General features: G+C 39.3%; 2 protein-coding genes across 5 annotated transcripts in view; one reads left to right on the forward strand and one right to left on the reverse strand.

Moving 5' to 3' along the window:
- The window catches only part of UBAC2 (UBA domain containing 2), a 168413-nt gene that overhangs the window by 122788 nt on the left and 18531 nt on the right, over window positions 1-27094 (reverse strand). For all 4 annotated transcript variants that reach the window (XM_025874646.2, XM_073894374.1, XM_025874647.2 and 1 more), the window contains exons 2-4: window positions 16572-16699; window positions 13994-14113; window positions 13337-13446 (exon numbers count right to left, since the gene is read on the reverse strand). In XM_025874646.2, coding sequence (XP_025730431.1) covers window positions 13337-13446; window positions 13994-14113; window positions 16572-16699 — 358 coding nt within the window. The remainder of the gene's footprint in view (window positions 1-13336; window positions 13447-13993; window positions 14114-16571; window positions 16700-27094) is intronic.
- GPR18 (G protein-coupled receptor 18) lies at window positions 3251-7727 on the forward strand. Its single transcript, XM_025874649.2, has 2 exons — window positions 3251-3469; window positions 6520-7727. Exon 2 carries the CDS (start codon window positions 6553-6555, stop codon window positions 7546-7548), a length of 996 nt encoding a protein of 331 aa, XP_025730434.1. The 5' UTR covers window positions 3251-3469; window positions 6520-6552; the 3' UTR covers window positions 7549-7727.

Genomic DNA, 27094 nt, shown 5'->3' on the forward strand with positions numbered 1-27094 from the left:
ACACACACACACACACACACACACACACACACACACACACACACACAAAACAGAGCAGTCCGTTTAGATACAAGTTTGACAGAGAGAGGGGTAGGGCAACAAAGATTCCATCACCTCAAAATGGGAAACCGATAGGGTCACCAAGCAGTAAGATTCTACCCCTACCCCCAAACCCGGTTCATGGCACTCCTCACTTCCCTCACAACCCTCTTCTTGGGGACAGGTGGCCTGTCTACCAACCACTCCAGCCTTCTGTGTTGATGGCCACCCTCCCTGAGAAAAACAAACATTAAGGACAGTGATCCCTTCCCCAAAACACTGGGGTAAGGAATTAGAACAAGATCCCCTCCCCTTGTGCATGCAGTGGTAAAGAGAAATATGTTAAGAACAGGAAATATAATTCTATCTGTGGTGTAGACAAATATAACTGGGACTTACTGTGTAAATCCATTAACTACAGCCTTCCTAAGAATTATGAAATTGGCCTAACTAAACTATATTCACTCAAAAACTGGACTCGAGCGCTAAAATAAAAACTCACTGAGGGCTTTTAACATCTAAACCAGAATTCAAAAATGGAACAAAAACAGATCATTTCACAAAGCGAAGGGAAGTAAAGCCCCTGGGATATGTGAAATCCCTCTTCTGCAAGATGAAAAATTTCTCTTTCACTCATATTCCAAAATAAGTGAGGAAAGTACAGTGGCATGAACAGTCCCAGAACAAGGGAAGTTCTTCTGCTTGAATAAAAAATTCATTAAGCTCAAGTATTAAAGAAGCAAACTGCACACTGTAAGAGTTAATTTCTTGATCCATTGTTTACTTGCTGCCAAATGGTTCTGGGGAATTTTTCTCAGTGTCATTCTCTTTTACAACCAACATAAAGGTGTTTTGGAGGGCCAGGGACACAGGGAACGGTGTGAAATACCGCAGGGGTCATGGAGAGGAGCGGAGGGTCACTGCCCTGAGCCTGAGTCTCCACGTTGGCCTGGTGACTGGCAGATCCCCTCCCCTAAGTGGGTCACAGCGTCCCTGATGCTGTCACCTGACGCAACAATCCACCCACGACTCCCTCAACCCTCCACCTCTTCACCTACATTTTCAGACACACGTTCTACCAATATTTATTAAACGCTTGCTACACACAAACAACACATGCCAACCCTGAGAAACTTCAATTTAGTGGAGGATAAAAGGGAAGGAAACACTCAACAATAATACAAACACAGGCCACCACAGGGACAAGTACCAAGGGCCAAGGAACCTTACAGGGGTGAACAACCAACCCAGCTTCAGAGGCCAGGGAACATTTCCTGGAAAGGGCAGCACTGGAACTAAGACTTAAGGACACACAGCCTCTGGCCAAGCCAAGAGATGTGACGGTTGGTGGAACAGCACGAGAAAGGCAAGGAAGAACAAATGCAAAAGGTCCCACATTGAGTAAAACGGAGAGGAAGTGGGGAACGAGAGCTGATCTACCCTCAAGCCTCGCCTCTGTGTCTCTCTTTGCAAGACTGGCAAGTAGGAAAAAAACAATCTCCCTGTGTACAATAAAGGACTCAAACCTTAATGAGCTACATGCCATCGCTGCACTGGTTGATTTTAGCAGCACAGGGAACATTAATCAATACTTAATGAAAAAAAAAAACTTGTGACAGGGTATATGAAATTAAGGCAATGGAAAGATTGGATCTGCAGATAAGAGGTTCCTAATCCAGCTGAAATATCAAACTCCCGAACTGCACATGAAACATAAATCCATGCAACGTAACTGAGCAATGAATAAATCCTGTCTGGTGAATATGCTGATGCATTCACCTCATAACAAGAAGTTTCTTCCAGCAGCCAGGGTGGTAAAGGGAGGACCTTGGGCGGGGGGGGGTCTGAGTTCCTCAGCAAGGGACTGGCCCTCTTCAGGCCTTGCACCCTCATCGACACAGGGAGTTGCTTAGGTTGCTGTCATTGCTTCTAAAACCCATTACTATGATGACGGCAGGTTATCACAATCAAAAGTACTTAATCACCAAAGACAAGAATTTAAATAACTTTTATAAGTCACAGACTTACTATGCTTTTTATCTGAGAACAAAAAGAGCAAGGGCCCTCAAACTGTCTTAAATTCAAAAAGCAAATAGTTAAGTTCATGTACCTTTTAAAAGTTGACAAATCATGTATCACCAAAAATAAAGATAAAATTTTAAGACAAGCAAATGAGATATTTTTTTTTAAGAAAAGAGAAAGTAAAAAATTTAATGTAACAAGGCAGGCGATGATTGGGGTTGCTCACTTCCCTTCCCATTGGTTTCACTTCCCTTCCGAGGTTAAAATACTCCCAACATGCAAATTATTCCACTGAAGAATTCCAGTCCTTTCTAAGCAATCTGCAGAGATGTTTATACAAAAGAGATTATTTCTATACTTCCATGTGACAGAAAAGGGACAGAATGCATTAGGGTTTAAAAAATAAAGAAGGGGTGCCTGGGTGGCTCAAGTCAGTTAAGCATCTGACTCTTGATTTCCGCTCAGGTCACGATCTCAGGGTCGTGAGATCGAGCCGTGTGCTGGGGTGGGGGGGTCTGCTTGAGATTCTCTCTCCTTCTCCTTCTGCCCCTACCCCCTACCCCCCCACCCGCCTCACACTCACTCCTCTCTCAAAAAAAAGGCAAACCAAAGTGCATAAATGCATGTGCAAGGCAGAAGCAAATAATCAAGGATCCCAATTTTAACCACTTAGAAATATCTTAACAATAAAAGTGGGTATTTTATGATTTCTGGAACTTTGTGATAAAGGGTTAACTCTGTTTAGGAGTACCTAAATTAGTACAAAATGCCAGGCACTATGTTAAGCACTTGGGATTTTTCTGGTTTAGAGTCCTCACAATCCTATCCGATGAGTATTATCTCTATCTTAACTGTACAGAGACTAAGTAGGAACAGAGACTCAAGGGGTTAAGTAAGTAGAAAAAGTCACACAGCTTAAAAAGTGAAGAAGCTAAACTATGAATCCCATCCTAGTCAACATCAAATCTCATTCTCCTTCAATAGATGATGCAGACTTTAAGCATCAAAGAAAAGGAACTAAATACATTTTCCTCTACTTGTTTGATTCTCTTAACTATATGCCTTCATTTCAAGCGGAGTTTATGCTAATCATGACTTCATAAACAAATCATTTGTGAGAGAAACCACATCCAGGGTAAAGTCATAAGTTGAAAACGCCTTATTTCAGAGAGTACTTCCTGAAAGAGACAAAGCAGCAATCATAGCCGAAGGAGTACCAACTCCTATGCCGAGTATTGTATTTGAAAAAACTTTGTGAATGAAAAGAAGAACCTAAAACAAAAGAAATACTGCATTTCTTAAATATACCATTTTTAGAAAGAGCTATTTTAACACAAGATATCTCTTTTACATAACTGGATATGATGAAAAATGTTCCTCTCTAGCACAGCCTTTTGATGGACAGAAGGTAAGTAGCATTTAGTTAATTTCATCACAGATTATCACCAAGTAATGCTATACTTAAGAGGTACAAACTTCTAGTTTTAAGTAAGGCACGGGGATGAAAAGTACAGCATGGGAAAAGTGGTCAATAATATTGTAATAACTTTGTATGTGACAGAAAAAAAAAGTAGTGCTATACTTATTAAGTTTCAAAATAATTTGTTTTAACAATACATTACTGACACTATGCTGGCAAAGGACTTTGAAATGGGTTATGCTGTCATGTTCCTACACTATTTTTGTGATTTTTTTATTTATTTTCAACATTGTTAAAAGGAAAAAACAAAAAAAACATTGTTTTACATTAACAGTAAATGTGATTTTTTTCAACTTAAGGAAAATGCTGCTATGATAAATCATATTTAGGAGTCTTTGTCACTTGGTTTCAATTACACTGTTTCACAAAATGTACTTAAATGCTTCAAAAAAAAAAAAGACTAAGGGGCGCCTGGTTGGCTCAGTCAGTTAAGCGTCCCACTCTTGATTTCAGCTCAGGTCATGATCTCAGGGTCTTGAGATCAAGCCCCCAACACACATAGTCTGCTGGAGATTCTCTCTCCTTCTCCCTCTGCCCCTCCCCCACTCCCTCCCTCCCTCCCTCTCAAACAAATAAATCTTTTAAAAAAGACTATAGTGGGCGCCTGGGTGGCTCAGTTGGTTAAGCGACTGCCTTCGGCTCAGGTCATGATCCTGGAGTCCCGGGATCCAGTCCCACGTCGGGCTCCTGCTCAGCAGGGAGTCTGCTTCTCCCTCTGACCCTCTTCCCTCTCGTGCTCTCTATCTCTCATTCTCTCTCTCTCAAATAAATAAATAAAATCTTTAAAAAAAAAATAAATGTTAAAGTAACTTTAAAAAAATAAAAAATAAAAATAAAAAAAGACTATAGTTACTGAATCTAAAGTTTCTAAAACGCTGACATGAAAGCCACTTTTTAATATTTATCCAAAAATGTATTTGTGTGTACAACAGCACAGTCTGTCTGGTAATGCCTTTAAAACATGCATCACACATATTTTTTTCAACCTTAAGCAAATGAATATAAGTGTTGGTAACATAAAAGCAGCTTGAGCCCAACGGGGGTTAAAAGATTTACTCAAAAAGGGTTTGTAACTATGAAATTTACGGGACAAAATTCAGGGATAAGGATGGGGGGAAGGGAGTCCAGAAACAATATCAAAAGAGAAAAAAGACACAAAATTTCATTTACAACTGCTACTATTTAAAAATTCAATGAAAATTTAAAGAGTCAAGCCTCCAAAATTATTCTCCTTTGTATAATACTGGAGATTTAATTTTTCTATGTAGTACTTTTCTCATTTGATAGGAATTAAAATTCTAGTCACACCAATATTTGAAAATTTTAATTAATACAGGCTATTAATATATACAATTCTAATCCAAAATCATATCTAACCTAGATACTTGGCTAACTAGCTGTAGTCAAGAAGGAAGGAAAAAAGGCGGGGGGGAGAATGGAAGAACAAACTCTTATCTTGTGTTTGTTCACAGCAATTGCTCAAATTCCTTTTTTTTTTTTTTTTTTTGCTCAAATTCATTTTAAATTATCAACAGCCCATGATGCCACTGACCAGACTGCTAATCACCCCCACAGTTCTCACACTAAAGGAAGACTCAGGGCTGATTTAGAGACAGCCCACTCTAACAAGTGACATTTCTGAAGGAAACTTTTCTTACACCTCCATGTTTCAAGGGGATACCACAAGATTCCATCTCTTTGTAAGCGAGTTTATTTTTAAAATCACTGCTGTTGACGCTGCATCATGGGTGATGGATGTTTCACTCTGAGGACGGGTCGATGATATTTACAATCATAACTAAACTCCTTTCCATTAGAAATGGACATTGTTTGACGGGAATTAGTTCCTGCATACACCTAAAGTTATTGAGTGACTTCTAATTAGTAACTACTTGTCTTTGATATTGCTTTTTTAAATTTCATTTGACAAACAATACTTAAGTTTCTCTAGGTAGAGGGAGGGCATGAGAGTTACTATCCTAGCAATGTCCTCTTCCCGAGGTGTTGCTTTCTGTGCACACCAGCGACAGCCATTTCTAGGACACTGGTAAACACCATCTGAAGACAGCGTTAGGCACTTCCAACTGTGCATGAAAAACTAGCTCATCTGTTGTTCTAAGAGTCCAGCTCTTAATCTGTGGACCATGGCGCAACACACTGCTGTTTCTAGACCTATGGTAATTGAGAAAGAACATAATACTATGAGGAAGTGTTTCCACTTAAAAATAAATAGGTTTAATAACTAACCAAGCAAGTATTCATTGACAAACCAGAGAGTAGTTGCTGTGGGTCCCTCCTTCACTCATCCATCAATTCAGCAAACATTTACTTAATGAGTACTCCTAAGGACGCAAGAAGCAGTGGGATATAGTAGGCAAAAGGAAAAGTTCCTGCTCTCCAATGAGGATTACTGTGAATTAACCAGTTATGGGGTTCCTTTATTAGTTTTCTAATACACATTTTATATATTAAAACTATATTTAATGAGTAAAAATTCATCCTTTGGACATCACTAACCTGGGTTACAAAACATTTAAACGGAATAAAGATGATAAAAAAGTAGCAAACTATTCTGTAAGATTCAAAATTCAGAATGGCCTTCTCCCAATTAGTCCCAATCGAAGAATGTTTATTATAAGAATAATTGCTACCCAATTTCACACTACAGGAAAAATCATTTAAAAAAAAAGTTATTCTTTAGGGGAAATGGGAGGTGAGCAGAGAGAGAGAAAATGAATAAATTTGCTAGTGCTTTATAACACACCAGACCATTTTAATTAGGTTAGTGCATATTAGTAATAATACCTACGAAATGTATTTCTTAATAAATACTAAGACACATACATATGTTGACTCTACAACACAAAATACTCTTACAATTAAAATCCACTGACATGCCAAGTCAAGGATGAGAGTGTTAAGCATTTATTTTTCAACAAAATGTTTTATTCCTCCTATTCTTCTTAACTATTTTGCAGTTTCTAAGTGTCGTTCCTCCAACAAACTATAAGATGACCACTCCTCACAATCAAGTTCAACCTGGCCCTTTGAATGATTCACAACCAGAAGAATACAAAATCGCAGCCCTTATCTTCTACAGCTGTATCTTCATAATCGGATTATTTGTTAATGCCACTGCCTTATGGGTTTTTAGTTGTACCACCAAGAAGAGAACCACTGTAACCATTTATATGATGAATGTAGCATTTTTGGACTTAATATTTATAATGAGTTTACCCTTTCGGATGTTTTATTATGCAAAAGGCGAATGGCCATTTGGAGAGTACTTCTGCCAGATTCTTGGGGCTCTCACGGTGTTTTATCCAAGTATTGCTCTATGGCTTCTTGCTTTTATTAGTGCCGACAGATACATGGCCATTGTGCAGCCAAAATATGCCAAAGAACTTAAAAACACAGGCAAAGCCGTGCTAGCATGCCTGGGAGTCTGGATAATGACCCTGACAACTACCATCCCACTTCTACTGCTCTATGAGGACCCAGATAAGGCCTCCACACCCCCCACCTGCCTGAAGATTTCTGACATCGCCCACCTAAAAGCTATTAACATGTTAAACTTCACTCGACTGATATTTTTTTTCTTGATTCCCCTGTTCATCATGATTGGGTGCTACTTAGTCATCATTCATAGTCTCCTTCACGGGAAGACATCCAAGCTGAAACCAAAAGTCAAGGAGAAGTCTATAAGAATCATCATCACACTCATGGTGCAGGTGCTTGTCTGCTTTATGCCTTTCCACATCTGTTTTGCCTTCCTGATGCTGGAAGGGGATGAGAACAGTTACAATCCCTGGGGAGCCTTTACCACCTTCCTCATGAACCTCAGCACCTGTTTGGATGTGATTCTCTACTACATTGTTTCAAAACAATTTCAGGCTCGAGTCATTAGTGTCATGCTCTACCGCAATTACCTTCGGAGCGTGCGCAGAAAAAGCTTCCGATCAGGTAGTTTACGGTCACTAAGCAATGTAAACAGTGAAATGCTTTGAATGATAAGCAGGTTTTTGTCTTTAGTTTCTTTATATTCACTTTACTGACTACCCTAAGGCCAGTGGATATTCTGTATATTACCAAGTCCCTTCTCTCCTGAAAAAAACAAACTTAAAAAAAACACTTTTGTAGGATCTAAGTATGTGACAACATAATTAAATATTCTTAATTATTCTAATGAATTTTTTTTTCAAAACTTGTATAAAACATATTTGAGTTACTGGGAGAAAAATAGCCAATTTGTATTTCACAATGAAGCCTTGTCTAAATATATAGTTGATAACGTTTTGGATTTAATTCTACGTGCAAGTGAGTTGATGTCAATCAAGTCAGTAGGCCAAAAAAAAAAAAAAAAGAAAATCCACTTACTGTTCAAAATAGTTTAAATTGTTAAATTATAATTTGATTAAACCCGAACCAAAGCTCCCTTTGGTTTAATTTACACTCAGGACTGACGGTCTAAATCTTACTATATTTTGTGTTCCAAACACCAAACTTCCAAGATTCCTGCACAAACAACTATGTTCAACCCATCACTGTTACATGCCACCAACCAAAATTAACAGGAGCAATCACCTGAAGGGGCCTGCAAAGGCAATCTCCATCAGCCCTCCCCTACTCTGAATTCATTTTTTTTTTTTTTGGAAACAGGTAATAGTCATTCAATAAACACTTACTGAGAGCCTACTGTGCACCAGACTCTACTTAAAACCAATGCAGGAGACCCAATTCGAGAATCTATTTCAGCCCAATAACCCAGGTTCATTCCTATGACATGAAATTTCCTGCTGTAGGGTAAAATATATTTCTCCAATATAAACAGTTTGCTCTTCTTATTGATTAAACATCCCATTACAAGAGAATGATTTTTTCCCAGGCCATATGTCACAGTATAACAGCACTAGTCAGGGACACTGGATTCTTACCATAGCCTTGCCATTTAATTTCCCCTAATAAAGTAACAAACCAAGTAACTTCCCCATTTAAAAAGAAAAGAAAGTGAACTATAATCTGTAAAGCACATATTATTCTAAATATTATGGAAATACACAAATGAGTCTATCATAACTTCCTCTCTGCTAAATCACTTTCATTGCTCTTAACATGATCACCTCCTAATGGGACTAAGAATCAAATAAATGCATTAGTTAGAAATGGATTTCTATAATTAACATGGGTAAATTCATATTCTTAAAAAAAAGAAAAGAAAAGGTAAACATGAAGGAGCCTAATCATAAAATAGTGTTTTAATACTAGAAGATTCCTTAGATGATCTTCTAGTTAACTCTTCTGTTTTATATATAAAGGAACTAAAGTCCAAAGAGGTTATGTGACTTGCTCAGTTGAAGAACCAGGACTAGAAACCAAGTTCCTGTTATGTCAACCACCAATTTTCAATAATAAAAAGCAAACAAGAACATAAACATTCTCAGAGCTACGTAAGATAAAGGAGTCAAGATGGTATTGAGACGCAGTTTCTCTTAGACGTAGTTTCTCCACAAAGAGAAAACTACTTGAAGTTTTTAGTTTAAATAGTCAAGTGAGCAAGATACTTTAGCAAATATCTTTTAAACAAATTATTATTTCTGAAACATGGGAAATAACGCCTATATTTGATATATAGGTTTATGGTATGAATATACAGTCATAGCCTACTCTCAACTATACAGTCTAATCTACTCTTATGTAATTTACTTCTTTTTTTTTTGTATTTTTTTAAAGATTTTATTTTTAAATACACCCAGCATGGGGCTCGAACTCACAACCCTGAGATCAAGAGTTGCATGCTCCACCAACTGAGCCAGCCAGGCGCCCCTTGCTAACTTATTAAATGGCAAGTTCTCTGCGATGGCTTTTCTTGACGAGAAGAACTTAACTTGGGAGCACAAAATACAACAAAACACTATTGACAGAAAGTGAAAATACATGTTATGGTTCTCACAGTAAAATTATAGATAATCTAAAGCACAATTAAAAAATAATTTTATTAGGCTGTAATCAGATACATTTTAACATGGAATGTGAAAACTCAAAATTCCACTTATTCTGGAGAGTTTCAATTCTCAGAAACAATATAACATCCATATGTAAATACTAATAACTAAAAAATAATAGGTACTTAAGGACAGTTGTGTGAGAGGCATGGGTTTCTAAAAGCACCTATTATACATAGCTTTTAATGGAGTTATCTTTACTTTCAAAACATAATGGTTACATTTTCTGAATTTCAAATAACAGTCTTGAGAATCTTTCAGATGCTACGTATAATTTCTATGCAGGGCACTAGAAAAGAAATGAACAGGTCTATGGTTCAAAGACCTTACTTTATAGTCTTAAGGGCTACACTGCAATCAAGGCTACCCTTCAACATTACAGAATGTAAGGCAATTGAGTACATAAAGGAAAACTAGTTCTCCCTCAAACAGCCAGAAGGGTGGCATGGAAGGCCCAGGTCATAATGACAATGACAATGTAATAAATGCTAGGGATCTTAATAAATTTGCTGGAATACACATAAAAGGGCAATTATTCCTGCCAAAGGGCGACAGGTGCAGAAAGAAAACCAAATAGGCACGAGAATACAAATACATAGCATGTTAAGAAAGCTGAATGACCAATGGAGTGGCTTGAAACACTGGACTGGGGCCAGATTATGAGGACTCTAAAGGGAAAGAAGAAAATCAGTATGAGGGATTGGGGGTTGTCACTGCTAGGATGCCTGCATGAAAGAGCTCTCTTAATTCTTCCCACTGCCTGGGAAGTATAGAGTTCTGACCCTCAATTTACATATGATGATCCACTATAAACTGAGCTCAGGAAGGGAACTTGAGAGAAGTAACTTGCTCAAGATTATACACAAGTAATACCATGGGAGAGCTGGAATCTCAAATCTGGCATATCTGATGGCAAAGCCTCTGCACTCCCACTATTCCAGACTGCTTTGCTGCCATCTTGGAGGAGTCTGATTTTTACTTTGAAGGAATGAGGACTTAAAAGATTTTAAAAGGAAGACTGGCATGGTTGAACTTGCATTTTGGAAGAATAATTTCTAACCACATTATATGGGATGCTTTGAAGTGGATAGGAAGACTAGTTAGAGAATTATGGAACAATCCAGGCAGGAAAAGATCAGAGTTTAGGGGTGCCTGGGTGTCTCAGTCAGTTAAGTGTCTGCCTTCAGCTCAGGTCATGATTTCGGGGTCCTGGGAATGAGTCCGGTGTCAGGCTCCCTGCTCAGTGGGGAGTCTGCTTCTCCCTCTCTCTCTGCCCCTCCCCTTGTTTGTGCGCTTGCTCTCACTCTCTCTCTCTCTCTCTCAAATAAATAAATAACATCTTAGAGTTTACACTGACCTGACAGCAGGAGTAGAGAAGATGTGGTGAATGAATGATTTACACAGGACTTCAAATTAACAGGACCTGGTGCCCTAGTCCAAGGATGAGAAAAGAGAAAGACTGGATGACCAGGTAGATGGAAATGCCATTAATGGAGATGCGAGCCCAGCAAAAGAGGAGACCAGAAGAGATGAGAGCTCAGAACATGACAAATTTTCTCTGAGTCTTAGAAGTCACCAGAAACATGACTCTAGCAAGATCAGGAGAGTAATATGGGCTGGAGATAGAGAGCTGGGAAACAAACAAGGGATGTTAACTGTAGCTGACATCATGGGAGTGGACAAGGAAGCCCAGAGAAAGCCCAGAGTAAGCTTGAGAAAGGAGTTGCACACAATAAATAAGATCAAAGAGCACCAGGAGAGAGCAGTGTGCTGGGGCTCAAGACAGCAGGTTAGTTCGTGAAATAATGGGAGCTCAAAAAGTATTTACGAGCTACTGAAAGGGTAAATAAAACAGACGAAAATAAGACACTGGCTTTAAAAATTAGTTGGTTGCTGGTGACATTATAAGACAAGTTTTAACTACAGTGAGGTAAAAAAAAAGAGAGGGAGAGAGAATTAAATAGAAATGAAGAATTGTAGAGAGTGCAAATAAATTTGGCATTTGGCGGCAAAAGAAAAAGGGTAACGAGAAGTTATGTGAAGAATACTGCAAACTATAAAGCACACTGACTAAAACAAGAGTAGTTTCCTCTCCTGAGTTCCTGAAGCTTTGCTAACATCTAATGAAGGATGTATTTACAAAATGCAGAGTCTACTGAAACAAAGATTTATGTTCCAAGAAGTCTATGTCTGAGAAAGCGTCAGGACTCTAAAAAGCCATATGTAATGTTTCATGATTTGACACGGAAAGAGAAATATGTTCTCATTCAGGTGATGGCTGAATTAACATTCATATTGTCTTTCAATATACTTCCATATCTCAGGAGGCCGTAGAGAGAACCAAAAAGAATTAGCCTAGATGAGAAATGTTTGGGGAAAACTAATGACTTAGTAACGCTGCTTCTCTTCTGAATCAACATGAATCATTCCTGATGACTACACTATTTTCCACAACAGCAAAAGAGTCAACTTAAACTTCTCCATCTAGGGGCACCTGGCTGGCTCAGTCAGTTAAGCGTCTGTCTTTGGCTCAGGTCATGATCCCACAATTCTGGGATCGAGCCCCGCGTTGGGCTCCCTCCTCAGCAGAGAGCCTGCTTCTCCCTCTCCCTCTGCCTGCCGCTCTGCTCTCTCTCTCTCTCTCTCTCTGTCAAATAAAGAAATAAAATCTTGAAAAAACAAAACAAGGGGCGCCTGGGTGCCTCAGTTAAATGTCTGCCTTTGGCTCAGGTCATGATCCCAGGGGTCCTGGGATCAAGCCCTGCATCAGGTTCCCTGCTCGGCGGGAAGCCTGCTTTTTCCTCTCCCGGTCCCCCTGCTTGTGTTCCCTCTCTCGCTATGTCTCTCCATTCAGATATCATTCAGAATCACACATTATTAAAACAGCTAATGGTCAACAGTTATTTAATGAGTGCAATAATTAAGTAAATCCCATAAAGGCTACACTGTAAATATTAACAACATAAGTGTGAAGGCTATTAGATCACTAACTATATTTTTAATGTAGAGATCCAAAGTGAATCTGAATTAAGATACATTCAGTACCCAAACAGTTCTCTAAAAACACATATCTAAATTAAAATAAGGCAGAAATTAGTACACACAGAATTTTAAATATCTGATGTATCTTTATTTCACAGTATTTCATCTCTCAGATACTTAATTCCAAGATGCTTTAAGGTCATTTATATGTGCTAACTACTCTACTTTTAGATACTAGTTATTTCATAAACTAATACATGTTTTATTTTTAAAGAAGATCAACACAATATGAAAGCATACACACACACACACACACACACACACGCACGCACACACACGCACGCACACACACTGAGTTAGGTTGACCACTGCAGGCTGGCTATGTTATAAACTTTATCTTTGGCAGAAGTATCTAAACAATATCAATTTTAAAAACATCATTTTTCAGAAGCTTAACTTCAAATTGTTTCCAAATCTAACCTAAATTTTGTTTAATTAGTTCATAAAACTACAGACAAAATTTCACTATAAAAATACAAAATTAATTCTACCTTCTGGACCAACCAGAACAGACACTCATTAAAAATTCTCTAAAATATGAGATCTCAAAGCTGAAAAGAAGAGTGAGTGTAATCCAGATTCTGTTTCAAGAACATAATGAAAATGTGACTAAGTATACACTGGATTCTTTTACCCTTAAAATCAATTTTACAACATCTATGAGTTTAATATATTCTTTTACTGACTTCCATGTACAATAACTTAAATCAGATTTAAGTAATTATTAAGCTAATCTTTGAGAGCTACTTACAATCCAGAAGGCAAATTCCCAGCTGCAGTGATACCAAAGAAATACCACACGGCCTCAACGAGGACGAAGTCAACCAAGGCTGACAAAACCCAGGAACCCAGCAAAAAGGACTAAAAATAAAACAGGAAGAACATTATTGAAAGGAGTCTTCAAAAAATAAATAACATTTATTTAATTAGAACCAGCCCAGGTACATTATTTCTTTTAATTCGTTTTTTTAGCATAGAGTTTTCAAAATGGTCAAGTAAAGCCATATTGGTGCAATGCATTAACACTTTCATAATTTTTATGTATGGTAAAAAAAGAAAAAGAAGATATTTATAGCTTGATTTACTTTTAACAAGTAACACACAAACCATTAAGCAAAATAAGTGATTAAAATTTTACTGAAGTAAAATCCTAATAAAAATTTTTATTAGCCACTCACACCTGATATTATCTATTATCATTACCATTATTATTTTATTATGCAAGTGGCTTAAATTTAAATTTTTTCTTTGGCTAATATCCATGTTCCAAATCAAATAGAGGATCATGTAATTAGGAGATAATTGTTAGTAATAACACCAAGCTTAACAAAACTATTTAAAAATAAGAAAACAAAAATACTTTTTTTCCATAACGTAAGTAGCAAAGGGAAAATACGTAAAAACTTACTGCAAATTTTCTGCTTCCATATCTTCTTTCAAATATCCTAAAATTATAAATAAGCAGACTACTGCAGAAAGTATCTTTCAAATCGAGGCAAATTATTCTTCCACCTATCAACCTCCAAATCTAAATGGGGATTTAAAAAAGAATAATAAGATTTCTTCAGATTTCTGCCTTATAAATTTATTACATTTACTTTATAATGCTTATTTTTAAAACTCTAATTTAATAAAAATAATGATATACACACAAAAGGAAAACTCCTCCATGTAGGCAGGTCCCCACCTTTACAGCACAGGTGCCCATAAAGCAGGGCATTAGAAGGGGACTCTTGCCTATTTGGCCAGATAAACCAAATTAATCCCCCCGAATCAGAAAGGTACCAACTTGGGGCCAAAGGGCCCTTATGTTCCCTTACAGCAGTGGTTCTCAGGGCTGGCCACATACTAGAATCCCCTGGGGATTTTTTTTAAAAAAGTACACCAATGTTTAGGCCTACCACTAGATTTTTCAACTCAGCTGGTCTACGGTGAGGTCTTGGCATCAACGTGTGTGTGTGTGTGTGTGTGTGTGTGTGTGTGTGTGTGTGTGTGTGTGTTAGTTTATTCAGGTGATTCTAACGTGCAGCCAGGGTCCAGAAGTGCATTATAGCAACATATATTCTGACAGAAAGCAGTAATTTGGATAAGTAACTGAAAGACTTTCAGAGAAACTTGAAGCGAACATGAGCAATGGTATCAATTACATCACCATGAAGAAAAGATGTCAGTGTTCCAGAAGTAGAGTATTATGCTTAAAACGGCTAATCGAGTATTTAGCAAAGAAAAGGCAGTAGGTTACATACCATAATTTGCACTAACAGTCTGTGATACTGTGACTTATAATAAGAAATAAAGTTTTGGTCTTCACTCTCACTTCTGCTACAGAGCTCTTAAAATCCTTTGAATTTCCTAACTGATAAAAGCCAGAAAGGTGTCTTTTTTTATGTCAGTGTGCGACTTTTAGATGCACCTAAGAATGGGGGCTGGTTGCCAGGGGAACCAACCTTGGGATTAGAGGGTTGGAACTTTCAGTCCCACCCTCTGACCTACCTAGGAGGGAAAAGGGAGGGGCTGGAGGTTGGATCAACTGCCAATGGCCAATGATTTAATGAAGCCTCCACTAACACCCGAAATGACAGGGTTCAGAGTGCTCCCAGGTTGGTGATAACATGGCACCTCAGAGAGACCATGGAAGCTCTGTGTCCTCCCCCCATTCCTTGCCCAATGCATCTCTTCCATCTGGATGTTCATCTGTGTCCTTTATCCTATCCTTTTATGATAAACAGGTAATCCAGTAGGTAAAATGTTTCTCAGAGTTCTGAAAGCCACTCTAGCAAACTAATCAAACCTAAGGAGGGGGTCATGGGAACCTCTGATTTAAAGCCAGTCAGTCGTTAAGTACTAGTAACAAGTTGGACTTGCAACGGCATCTCACGTCCGAGGGGGAGATTGTGGTAATCTCTAATTGGTTGCCAGCTGGTCAGAAGCACAGGTAATAACCTGCACTTTACAACTAGCATGGGGGTGGGGCGGGCAGCCTTGTGGGACTGAAGCCTTCACCCGTGAGATCTGACGCTCTCTCCAGGTAGACGGTGTCAGGATTTAGTTGAATCGCAGGATGCCCAGAGGATATCCAAGAATTGCCCAGTGGTGTGGGGAAAGCCGCCACTCTGGGATTGGTGCCCGAACATCCCTTTTACGCTCCAACTCACAGACAAGACCCAGCACCAGCATCTTCAAAGAGGTCAGCCCATAAATCTCAAAAGCCATAGAGTTCTGCTCTTCCCAGAAATAAAAACCCAAGGGAAATTTCCTACTTGATATAACCACTACTATAAAAGTAATTCATAGATTCACAATCTGTTAGAGCTGGAAGAACTTAGACCATCTAATCAATACTCAGACTTGAAATATAAAGTTTTGAAATGTTAAGTACAAAAATGCTTTTAAAAACATTAAGAATGCATACAGTCATAATTAAAACAGATTTAACACTGCTTTTCTTTTGAAGTTGCAAACTGCATTTCCATGAGTAAGAAGTGAAATGTGAGATGTTCCTACCAGTAAAAGGAAATACTGCAACTGTTCATTATAACTGGCTTTCCTGCAAATATTAATAAATGCAACCAGAAAATTCACTTGCTGGAGTATTAAAAATAAATGATATTTCTTAAAAATTTAGAGGCTTTGGGCACCTGGGTGGCTTGGATGATTGAGCGTCTGCCTTCGGCTCAGGTCATGATCCCAGGGTCCTGGGATCGAGTCTCACACTGGGCTCCTGGCTCAACGGGGAGCCTCTTTCTCCCTCTCCCTCTGCTTCTCTCCCTGCTCATGCTCTCATGCTCTCTCTCTCTCTCTGTATCTCTGTGTCTCAAGTGAATAAATAAAATCTTTAAAAAAAATTTAGAGGCTTTGAGGGACGAAGAAGAACAGAAAAGAAAAAATAGCAGAAAAGAAAGCATAAAGAATAGCAGAAAAGAAATAGCCCATCAGGCAAAGATTCTGCCTTCTCTCCTCGCAAAGGCCCATAAAGCAGAACTCACCTGGAAGTCGTCCTTGACTGCTTGGAGGTCATACACGAAGAACCTCTGACAGTGTGGCAGGAGGAGGGCTAGCAAAAGGGACAGGGCACTGGGGACCAGCAGAAGACCCTTGGACAGAGGTGCCTTATCTAGAGAGAAAAAGAACGTCTTTCAGAATGACTGATTCTAAGACTTCAAAAACCACTTGGGTAAAAAGCAAGAGAATTCACTTCCTTTGTATTAGAATGAAGACATCATTCACAAACTGGAATTTAATTCGTATTAACATATATCTTCAAAACCTCTACCTGCAGAGGTAAGCGATCAAAGGTCACTGGTAAATAAATGGAATTTGCTGGCAGGGGTTCACTGTCATTTCACTCTCACATGAGACCAAACCAAGTTTACAGCCAGTAACTTCCACAGAATACTTCTCAGAAATGGTCACCAAAGGGTGAAGAAATAGAGGAGTGTTTTCTACCAAACTGACCAGTTAGCTCCTGAGCATATATGAGATTCACACACATAAACATTTTTTCAAAAAAATAAAAAAGCAGTTAAAAGTGCTACCTCGGCTGCCTGCAGTGGCATGCTGAGATTTTCTGCCAGGGCTACCGCTAGGGCCCAAGTCAGTTTTCCACCGGAGAACCTGTCTAGGTCTCAGGCAGCCTTCAGGTTACAGCTCAATTTCCACTCCCCTCCATCAGTCTCAGTGAAGCATTTTAGCCTCAGGGGCTTTGCCCCCACACTGCACCTTTGTTTCCAGGTACTATTTGAATAGTCAGGGTTTCATGCTTCTTTTGCCTTCCTGACCACATTGAACATACCTGAGGGGAGGCCACCTGCCTTCTCTTCTCTACAGTGGCCACAGAGCCTAGTGTAGTTTCTTGCACATATGAAACATTCAGATCATCAACAGGTAAGACCACAGGAAAGTATCACTGATGGCAACATTCTCAGATCGTGTGAAGTACACTTTAACTGTATTCTTAAGAAATTCCCTGGGAGTGAATTTACTAGTTACAGTTGGTAATGTGGTTACTGCACCCGTTTTTAAGTATATAAAAATAGACCAACTGTTTCCTTTCTGGTAAGGTCTTGCAAACATCTAAATTGGAACCATTAGTAAGGTAGTTGCATACTGTCTTCATGACCCAGGCGCAACCAAGGCTCCAGGGAATCTAAAAACTAAGAGAGCTCCTCATGGCCTAGCACCTCAAAAGTACAGGAGAGCACTGTGGCTGTGAGCTTGACCAACCCAAATTCTATCTTGAAGCGTTTGTTCTGCTCCTGTAAAATGAAGGGAAGAGAAGCTACCTCAAAAGCGTCCGAGAAGCAAATGAAAGAAAGAATGCCTAGAGGGGAGATGGCTCCTGCCAGCACATGCACACCACCCACGAGCAAGGGCTTCCTTTGGGACAGGCGAGCTCCTGCATCTTTCTGACAGGATGGAAGATGGAGCGGGAGTGATGCAGCTGCACCCTGAAGGGGCAGCGAGGATCTCGTCTCCTTCTTCAACTTGGGCTTCCACCTATCCTTGTGAAATGGGACTCAACGTTCATTCCTGCCCCTGCCTTGCCAGCTCTGGAGCAACTTGACGTTACTGGAAGAAATCACAGAGCTGAGCTGCAAGATCTCCCTGCAGGTTCATGGTCTCCAGTCTCAACGGACACTCTCCACCTACCAGCAATTCTACTGCTTTTCTTCAACTTCTCATTTCATCCTATCTCCTCCTCTCTCCTCAAACCTCCCTGCTCCATACTCCCAGCTTGGCTTACATGTCACCAAGCAAAGAAATGAATGCTTTGCTTGGGTTATTCTCCATCATCCCCAAAAATTAATAAGCACTTCCAATAGGTCACACATTATCCTATGCCCCTGGAGTACAGCAATTAGTGATGGACAAAGCCCCACTCTTTTGTGGTTTAGACAGGAGAGAAAAGAAAATACACAAAACTAGGTAAATATGTATTGTGTCAGAGGGAAGTAAATGCTATAGAAAAATTAAGCAGGATAAAAAGTGTAGTTGTGCTATCCACCATGGATTGCCTGGTCTCTTTCCAGACACATGAAAAGACCACTGAGCCACTCATACCTGCCCCTAGTTGAAGTTAGGGATGACACTATGATTTGCTTTGGCCAAGTCAGTGTGACAGATGTCACTTTCGTGGAGATACCTGAAGAACAGTAAACGGTGTTTCCCTCCACCAGTGCTCAAGGTGGTAGGCTAGGCCATCAGATCCCAGAGGTGAAGACAATATGGAGTAGACCTCCCAGGTGACTGGCGACAGAGAGGTACCTTCCGTGAGAAACAAATCTTGTTTTAGGCCCCCAATATTTTGCAGTTGTTTGCTACTGTAGCATAACTCAACCTATCCTGATTTAGGGGAAAACACAGTGCTGGTGGCAAAGAGGGGTACTATTTTACACAGGGTGATTAGAAGGCTCTTCTGACACAGTAAGATTTGAGAAGGGACCTGAGAAAATGGGCCCTGCGGATATCTGGGGAACTGTACTTCTGGCCGAGCAAACAGCAAATACAAATGCTTTGAGACAGGAACATGCTCAATATGATTAGGAAGCAGCCAGGCTGCCAGAGGCAGCTAAGAGCAAAAGATACACAAGGCAGACAGGTAGGATAGAAGGTCAAAGAAGTGGGGTAGCGGACGGAGCAGTGCCCTGTAGGCAAGCATAGGGACTTCAACCTTTCCTATAAAAGTGATGGGATGCTTTGGGAGGATCTGAGGAAAGGAGTAACATGATCAGACATGTTTTCAAAGGATCACTTCGCTTGCTATATTGAGAAGAGATTACAGGAAGGCACGTACATAAGAAAGGAGACCAGTTAGGAGGCCATCATGATAATCCAGGCAAAAGATGAAGATGGCCTGGCCCATGGTGGTTTAGGTGGGGGTGGTCAGAGTGGTCAGAATGGGGATGCGCTCTGAAGGCACAGCAGGCAGGATTTGCTGGCTGACTGGGTGTAAAGTATGCACAAATGGAAAAGTCAAAGATGACTTCAAAGTTTTTGTTCCGAGCAACTGGCAACACTGCTGCCAGTTACTAAATAGAAAATCCATCACCCTTGCCCTTCCCATACATACCAGAACCGGGCCCATCTTGCAAAATACTCCCAACCCCCATCCCTAACCCCCATCCCTATCCCTACTTGTCAGGGCTCTACCCTGAACCCTGCTACTCAAAGTAACCCATCCACAAACTGCTAGCAGTCCACAATGAGGTACAGAGTTTGCACCAGAATGTGAACCAGCACACTGCATCCTTCAGGGAGGAAGTCCTGCTTTGAAAAAAATCAACCGAACTGAACATGTGCTTTGCTCGGATGTTACCTTATTTGTGACGACCCCATGTAACTACCTTTCTATCCCCATTGTTCTGGATTATTTTTTTCATAGCACTTATCAACAACTGACTTACTAAATAGTGACTCATCAAATCTATGATTCAAAATGACTGTAAGATACACCATTATTTTAGGTGTCACTAAAAAAGAAACAATGCCTTATAAAATTCTAAGATGTTATCAATTATAAAGGACACCCAATTTTACAAGCACTAACACATGAAAAATGCAATTTAGAATCAAGAAATATGTTTCTTTGTGTATTGCTTCTTGAAGGCAGCAACTTTGGGAAATTCACTGCTGCAGAATCTCGCATGCTGAGAACAGAATCTGGCCCATTAGGGCACTCAGTAAGTGTTTAATTAAAGGTGACTGATGTATGAGAGATGCTCAATAAATACTGGTGGAAGCCACTCCAGTGCCCATCCATGGGTAGGTGGATAAACAAAACGTGGTGTACACATATAATGGAATAGTATTCCATCTTAAAAAGGAAGGAATTCTGGCACCTGCTACAACATGGACACACCTTTCAGACATCATGCTGAATGAAATAAGCCAGACACAAAAAGATAAATACCATATGACTCCACTTATATGAAGTACCTAAGTAGTCACACTCATCGAGACAGGAAGTAGAACGATGGTTGCCAGGGGATGAGGGAGGGAGGAACAGGGAGTTGTTCAATGGGTACAGAGTTTCAGTTTTGCAAGATGAAAAGAGTGCTAGAGATAGATGCACAACAGTGTGAATGTACTTAATGCCACAGACCTGTACACTTAAAAATGGTTGAGATGTCGATTTTAGGTTATGTATATTTCACAATTAAAATTCAAGACTAAAAAGAAATAAAATAATTACTGAATGAATAACTGATCCTAATTTATATAATCATTTAAATTCTGTCCAGGCCTAACCAAACCCCTAATACAGATCTGATAACTTAAATCGGATAACTCTACCATCAAATCCTCCTGTTTTTTTTAAGTCCTCCTCTTAAGATGAGCAAAAATCAGATCTCCAAAGTCTATGCAGAAAGCAACAATATACAAATGTCCAAGAAGTCCCAAACCACAGGATACATATACAGTATTACTATGGACAGCAAGATTTACTGATCAATTCATGATCTGTACATGTCACTATCCGAAAATTTTACCTCAAAAAAAAGGAACTTTAAATAATTACAATTATTAAATTCTCATTAATAACATGCATACCTCAGTGTTTAGAGATAAAGTGGCTACAAAGTTTTTGAAATGCATCAAAAAATAAGATGTACTGGGGCACCTGGATGGCCCAGTCAGTCGAGCATACAGCTCCTGACCTCAGCTCAGGTCTTGATCTCAGGGTCATGAGTTAAGGCCCTGTGTCGGGCTCCACAGTCTACTTAAAAAAAAAAAAAAGGACTGATGAAATAAAGAGGGGGATGGGTATGGGATACAGCAAATGTAAGAAAAGGTTAATTGTAGAATCTAGATGGTAGTATATGATGTTCACTGTTCCAATCTTTCAACTTTAAGCATGTTTGAAAATGTTCATAATAAAACACGGGGGGGCACACAGCAAATCACAGAATTTGAAAGCTGAGAAAAAACTTCAAAATACACGAAGCAAAAATTGACAGAACTAAAAAGAGAAACAAATAAATCCACAGTTGGATACTTCAGCACTCCTATCAGTAAGAAAATCAGTGTTATGGACTGAACTGTGTCCCCCCAAAATTCACATGCCCCAACCCTCAATGTGACTATATGTGGAAAGGGAGGCTTTAAACAGGTAAAGTTAAGTGAAGTCATAAAGGTAGGGACCTAACCCAATCTGTCCATGTAAGAAGAGACATCAGTGATGCACACATATAGAGAAAAGACCATATGAATACACAGGGAGATAGCCACCTACAAGCCATGGAAGGAGGCTTCAGGAAAAACTTGCCAACACCTTGATTTTGGACTTCCAGCCTCCTGACCTGTGAGAATATAAATCTCTGTTGTTTAAGCCAGGCAGTCTGTGATACGCTGTTATGGCAATCAGTGAAAATATATAAGACTTGAAAAACAACATCCATCACTTTGACCTGGTTGACTTTTATAGAACACTCCACCCAACAACAGCAAATTACATTTTTTTTTCAAGTGTATATAAAACATTCCCCAAGAAAGACCATATTCTGGGCCATAAAACACACCTCAATAAACATAAAGAAATTAAAATCATACAAAGTATGTTCCCAGACTATAAGAGAATTAAACTAGGGGCGCCTGGGTGTCTCAGTCATTAGGCGTCTGCCTTTGGCTCAGCTCATGATCCCAGGGTCCTGGGATCAAGCCCCGCATCGAGCCCCACATAGGGCTCCCTGGCTCTGCAGGAAGCCTGCTTCTCCCTCTCCCACTCCCCCTGCTCGTGTTCCCTCTCTCACTGGGTCTCTGTCAATATAAAATAAAATAAAATCTTTAAAAAAAAGAGAGAGAATTAAACTAGAAAACAGAAAGATGGGGCGCCTGGGTGGCTCAGTTGGTTAAGCGACTGCCTTCGGCTCAGGTCATGATCCTGGAGTCCCGGGATCGAGTCCCGCATCAGGCTCCCTGCTCAGCAGGGGGTCTGCTTCCCCCTCTGACCCTCCCCCCTCTCTCATGCTCTCTCTCTATCTCATTCGCTCTCTCAAATAAATAAAATCTTAAAAAAAAATCTATAAAGAAAACAGAAAGATGGGTGGAAAATCACCCCAAAATTTGAAAATTAAACAACATACTTCTTTTTTTTTTAAGATTTTATTTATTTGAGAGAGAGAGAGAGAGAAAATGAGCAGGGGGAAGGGCAGAGGGAGAAGGAGACTCCCTGCTGAGCACACAGCATGACACAGGGTTAGATCCCAGGACCCGGATATCATGAGACCAGAGCCGAAGTCAGATGCCTAACCAACTGAGCCACCAAGGCGCCCCTAAACCACATACTTCTAAATAATATCTAGGTCAACCATGTTGGGAGTGACAAGGGAAACTGGAATATGTGTTAAAGACAATGAAAAGCTAAAGTACAACTAAGTAAAATTTGTGGCCTAAAAGCAGTGCTTAGAGGAAAATTTATAGCATTAAATGCTTATATAGGAAGAGAAAGGTCTCAAATGATGATGGAGGCCATAAGCTTTAAAAAAAAAAACAAAACAAAACAGAAAAGGAAGAGCAAATTAAACCCTAAGCAAGCAGATCAAAATAAGTAACATATGGGCAGAATTCAATGAAATAGAAAACCAAAATATAATAGAGAAAAATCAATAAAACTAAAAGCTGATTCTTTGAGAAGACTGATGAAACTGATACACCTCTAGGAGGACTGATGAGAAAAAAAAGAAGACACAAGTACCAGTATCAGGAATGAAGGACGGGGCGTCACTACGGATCCCACAGACATCACAGGATAATAAGGGGTTGCACAACATCACAAAATGTACTTAATGTCAGTGGACTGTACACTGAAAAATGGTTAGAATGTTAAGTTTTATATATGCACGTTTTATCACAAATAATTTTTAAAAGGATGAGGGAATATTAAAAATAACATTTTATCCCTTAATGTGACAACTTAGACAAAACAGACAAATTCCTTGAAAGATACAATCTACCAAAGCTCACTCAAAAAGACACAGATAGGGTGCCTGGGTGGCTCAAATGGTTAAGCGTCTGCCTTCGGCTCAGGTCATGATCCCAGGGTCCTGGGCTCGAGTCCCGCATCGGGGTCCCTGCTCCTTGGGAGCCTGCTTCTCCCTCTGCTCCTCTCTCTCTCCCTCTGTCTCTCATGAATAAATAAATAAAATATTTTTTAAAAAGAATTAAAAAAAAAGAAATGGATAACTTGCATAGTCCTATAGAAATGAAGAAATTTAATTTCTAAGTTACAAGTCTTCCAACAAAGAAAACTCTAGGCCTGATGGCTTCACTGAAGAATTCTACCAAGTATTTAAGGGGAAAAGAGTACCAATTCTACACAAACTCTTCACCACAAAGGGAACACTTCCTAATTCGTTTTATGAAGCCAACATTACACTGACACCAAAACTAGACAAAGGCATTAAAACAACAGACCAATATTTCTTAGGAAGAGAGATGCAAAATTCTTAACAAGATGTTAGCAAACTGGATCCAGCTACACAGAAAAAGGATAAAACATCACAACCAAGTGAAGTTTATACCAGGAATGCAATGCAAATCAATGTACTTCGTTGTATCAATAAAGAAAAATATACCACATAACTCTACTCACACCCTCTACAATTATCTGCTTATTCTACAAAGTCAATTTTTGTCAACTCATGAGCCAAATGACCACTGATCAAATCTTACCACTAATCCTATCCAACATGTACTGAGCACTTACCAAATGCAAAGTACTATACACGGCACTTTATGCATACTACCTTGGCTCCTGACACTCACACCTCAGGACCTTAACACTTGCTACTCCCTCTACCCAAAATGTTCTTCCCACGTCCAGCTGATCCTCATCACTCAGTCCCCATTTCAAAACAGCATCTCCTCAGACTGGCTTTCTCTCATGACTTTATTGCTCCAGAGCACATCACGCTATTTTATTTACTTCATAGCACTTTTTCACTATTTGAAATTCTTGTTTGCTTACTTCTTTGTCTGTCCCCTTTACCAGAATGTGGACTCTATGAAGGTAGGGTTCTTGTCTGTCTTGCTCTGCTATATTCCCATACCCAGAAGAGCACCTGGCACATAGTAGTATTTCAGTGTATTTGGTGAATGAACGATGTGAGGTAGAAACTACCCTCTCCAAACTTAACACACGAGAGAACCGTGATTCAAAGAGAAGCTACCTGTCCATATTCACAAAATGTCTTAGCCTGGGTTCCAGTGAAAGTAAAGGGAGAGACAAACGTTTACAGGCAGGTGGTTTATTTTGGAATGTGATCCCAGGGAGCAGGAATGAAGAGCATGAGGAATCAAACAGGGAGGGAGAGTTAATACAAGGATTCGTCATCGAGTTGGCCACCACTCCGAGTGACAGATGTTCCTGACAAGTTCTTGATCCCAAGGGATTTTCCAGGAAGCCTTGTGAATGTATCTCAGAACTATCACCCTGTGAAGAAACAGAAAAGCATTTTTTATCCATCATCCCTCAATAGTCTAGAGTGGCCATAGAAAGAAGCCCCACAGGAGGCCCAAACAAAGAAGCTTTACCAAACCAGTCTGGCTAATCCAAACAAGACTATAGAAACATATGGACTCAGAGGTGAGGCTGAGTGCACTGAGATGCTGTGCAAGGCAAGATGTCTGCCGTACCGGCTCGGGAGAGGCAGAGCCAGGTCCAAACCCTGACAATCCAGCTGAAAGTAAAACTGCTGCCCATGCTGTACTGCCACAGAACTCCAGGGCTAAAAGGGATTTTCACCTGGACGGTAGGTTTTACGGAAAGACAGAATACAGTCACAAACATCAGTCAGAGAAATTAAAGTGGGGCCTTGTGTAACTAAAGTAAATGCAACTGTGAACGGAGATATAAAGACTGCAGTTGGGGGAGGGTGCAACACAGAGCAGTGGGTACTTCTCAAATGCTGAACTGACCAAAAGTTTTAAAATATATATAAACCCTCTGATCCAAAAAAGTCTACATTTACTAGGAATTTGGCCCAAACTAATTGTCATGGATATGCACAAAGATGCTCATCACAACCTGTTTATAATAGTAAAAAGACTAGAAACAACATGAAAGTCCAGTAGGAAAAATGGGTAAATTATGTTCTATCCACAAAATGGAATAATATTCAATTTTAAGTAGCAGAAAACAAGTTCATGCTTTGGAAAACTGATCCTAAATAATAAGTGTGAAATATTTCTAGCAGTATTATTACATAATACTTTTAAAAATAGTAAATAAATAGCACATGGGTTTTTAAAAGCATCTATCAAAATATTACCAGTGGTAATCTCTGAATGATATGTTCACAGGAAATTCAAATTTTTTAATAAAAATCTATTTTAAGAATTAGAAAAAATAATTTTTGTTTAACTACTAATTCAGTAAAAAGTTTCATTAAATCCCTATGTAATGGAATAAGGCAGGTCACTAGCAATCTTCTGGCCTTTCTGTAAGTAGAGCCAGGAAATGGTTCATATATGAAGCCCCCAAACAATGATCAAATGAAAGTAAAAAAAAAAAGTCACTTCTCCTCAACAGGTCCTACCACCTCTGAAAATAGAGATGCTACAAATTTTTTAGAATAACAGACAATATATTAATCTCCAAGTAAAGATGCAAAACATCTATGGCCAATATAAAACAACAAAGTTTAAGATATTTCTTTTTGGGTCATTCACCTCTTTGGTATGACCAAAGTACACAGCCATCTCTTTGTGGCAATGAATAGCAATCAGGCTTTGGTGACTACGTATTATCCTAAAATAATAATATTACAGTATATGTGGATTACTTTAGGCCAGGTGCTGTGTTTTAAAAAGCACCATCTCAGTGAATGCTTACTATAACCATGAGGCAGCAATTAGTTACCTTCTTACTCTAGGTGAAAAATAGGCTAAGAAAGGTTAAACAACTTGCCCAAGGTTACAGCTAGTTATTTGAGGGGCTGAGATTTAAACCTAGTTCTACGTGACTCTAAAGGGAAAAAAATGGTTTTCTAATATAGAATAAGGAAATATGGTATCTTGACATCATGGTTCATTGTCCAAAGAGATTTTCATTATTACTATTTTTAGTACTTTACATGTTATCTTTTTGGTTCCTCAAAAAGTTAAACACAGAATTACCATATAACCCAGCAAATCTACTCCTTGTTATATACCCAAGAGAACTGAAAGCAGATGTTCAAATAAAAACCTAAATATGCATAGCAGCATTATCATAATAGCCAAAAAGCGGAAACAACCCCCAAATGTTCATCAACAGATGAATGGATAAACAAAATGTTGGTCTATCCTTACAACAGAATATTACTCAGTCAGCAAAGGAATGAAGTATTGATACATGCTACAGGACAGATGGACCTTGAAAACATCGTGTAGTGAAAGAAGGCAGCCATGAAAGCAACATGTTGCATGATTCCATTCACAAGTAAAGCTCAGAATTTAAACATCTGTAGAGACTGAAAGCAGATTAGCAGTTGTCAGAGGAAGGGAAAGGGGAATGGAGAATGAATGCTTA

This window comes from Callorhinus ursinus, unplaced genomic scaffold, assembly GCF_003265705.2.
Source record: "Callorhinus ursinus isolate GAN/ISIS: 27379988/994484 unplaced genomic scaffold, GSC_fseal_2.0 scaffold7, whole genome shotgun sequence".
Taxonomy (NCBI): Eukaryota; Metazoa; Chordata; class Mammalia; order Carnivora; family Otariidae; genus Callorhinus; species Callorhinus ursinus.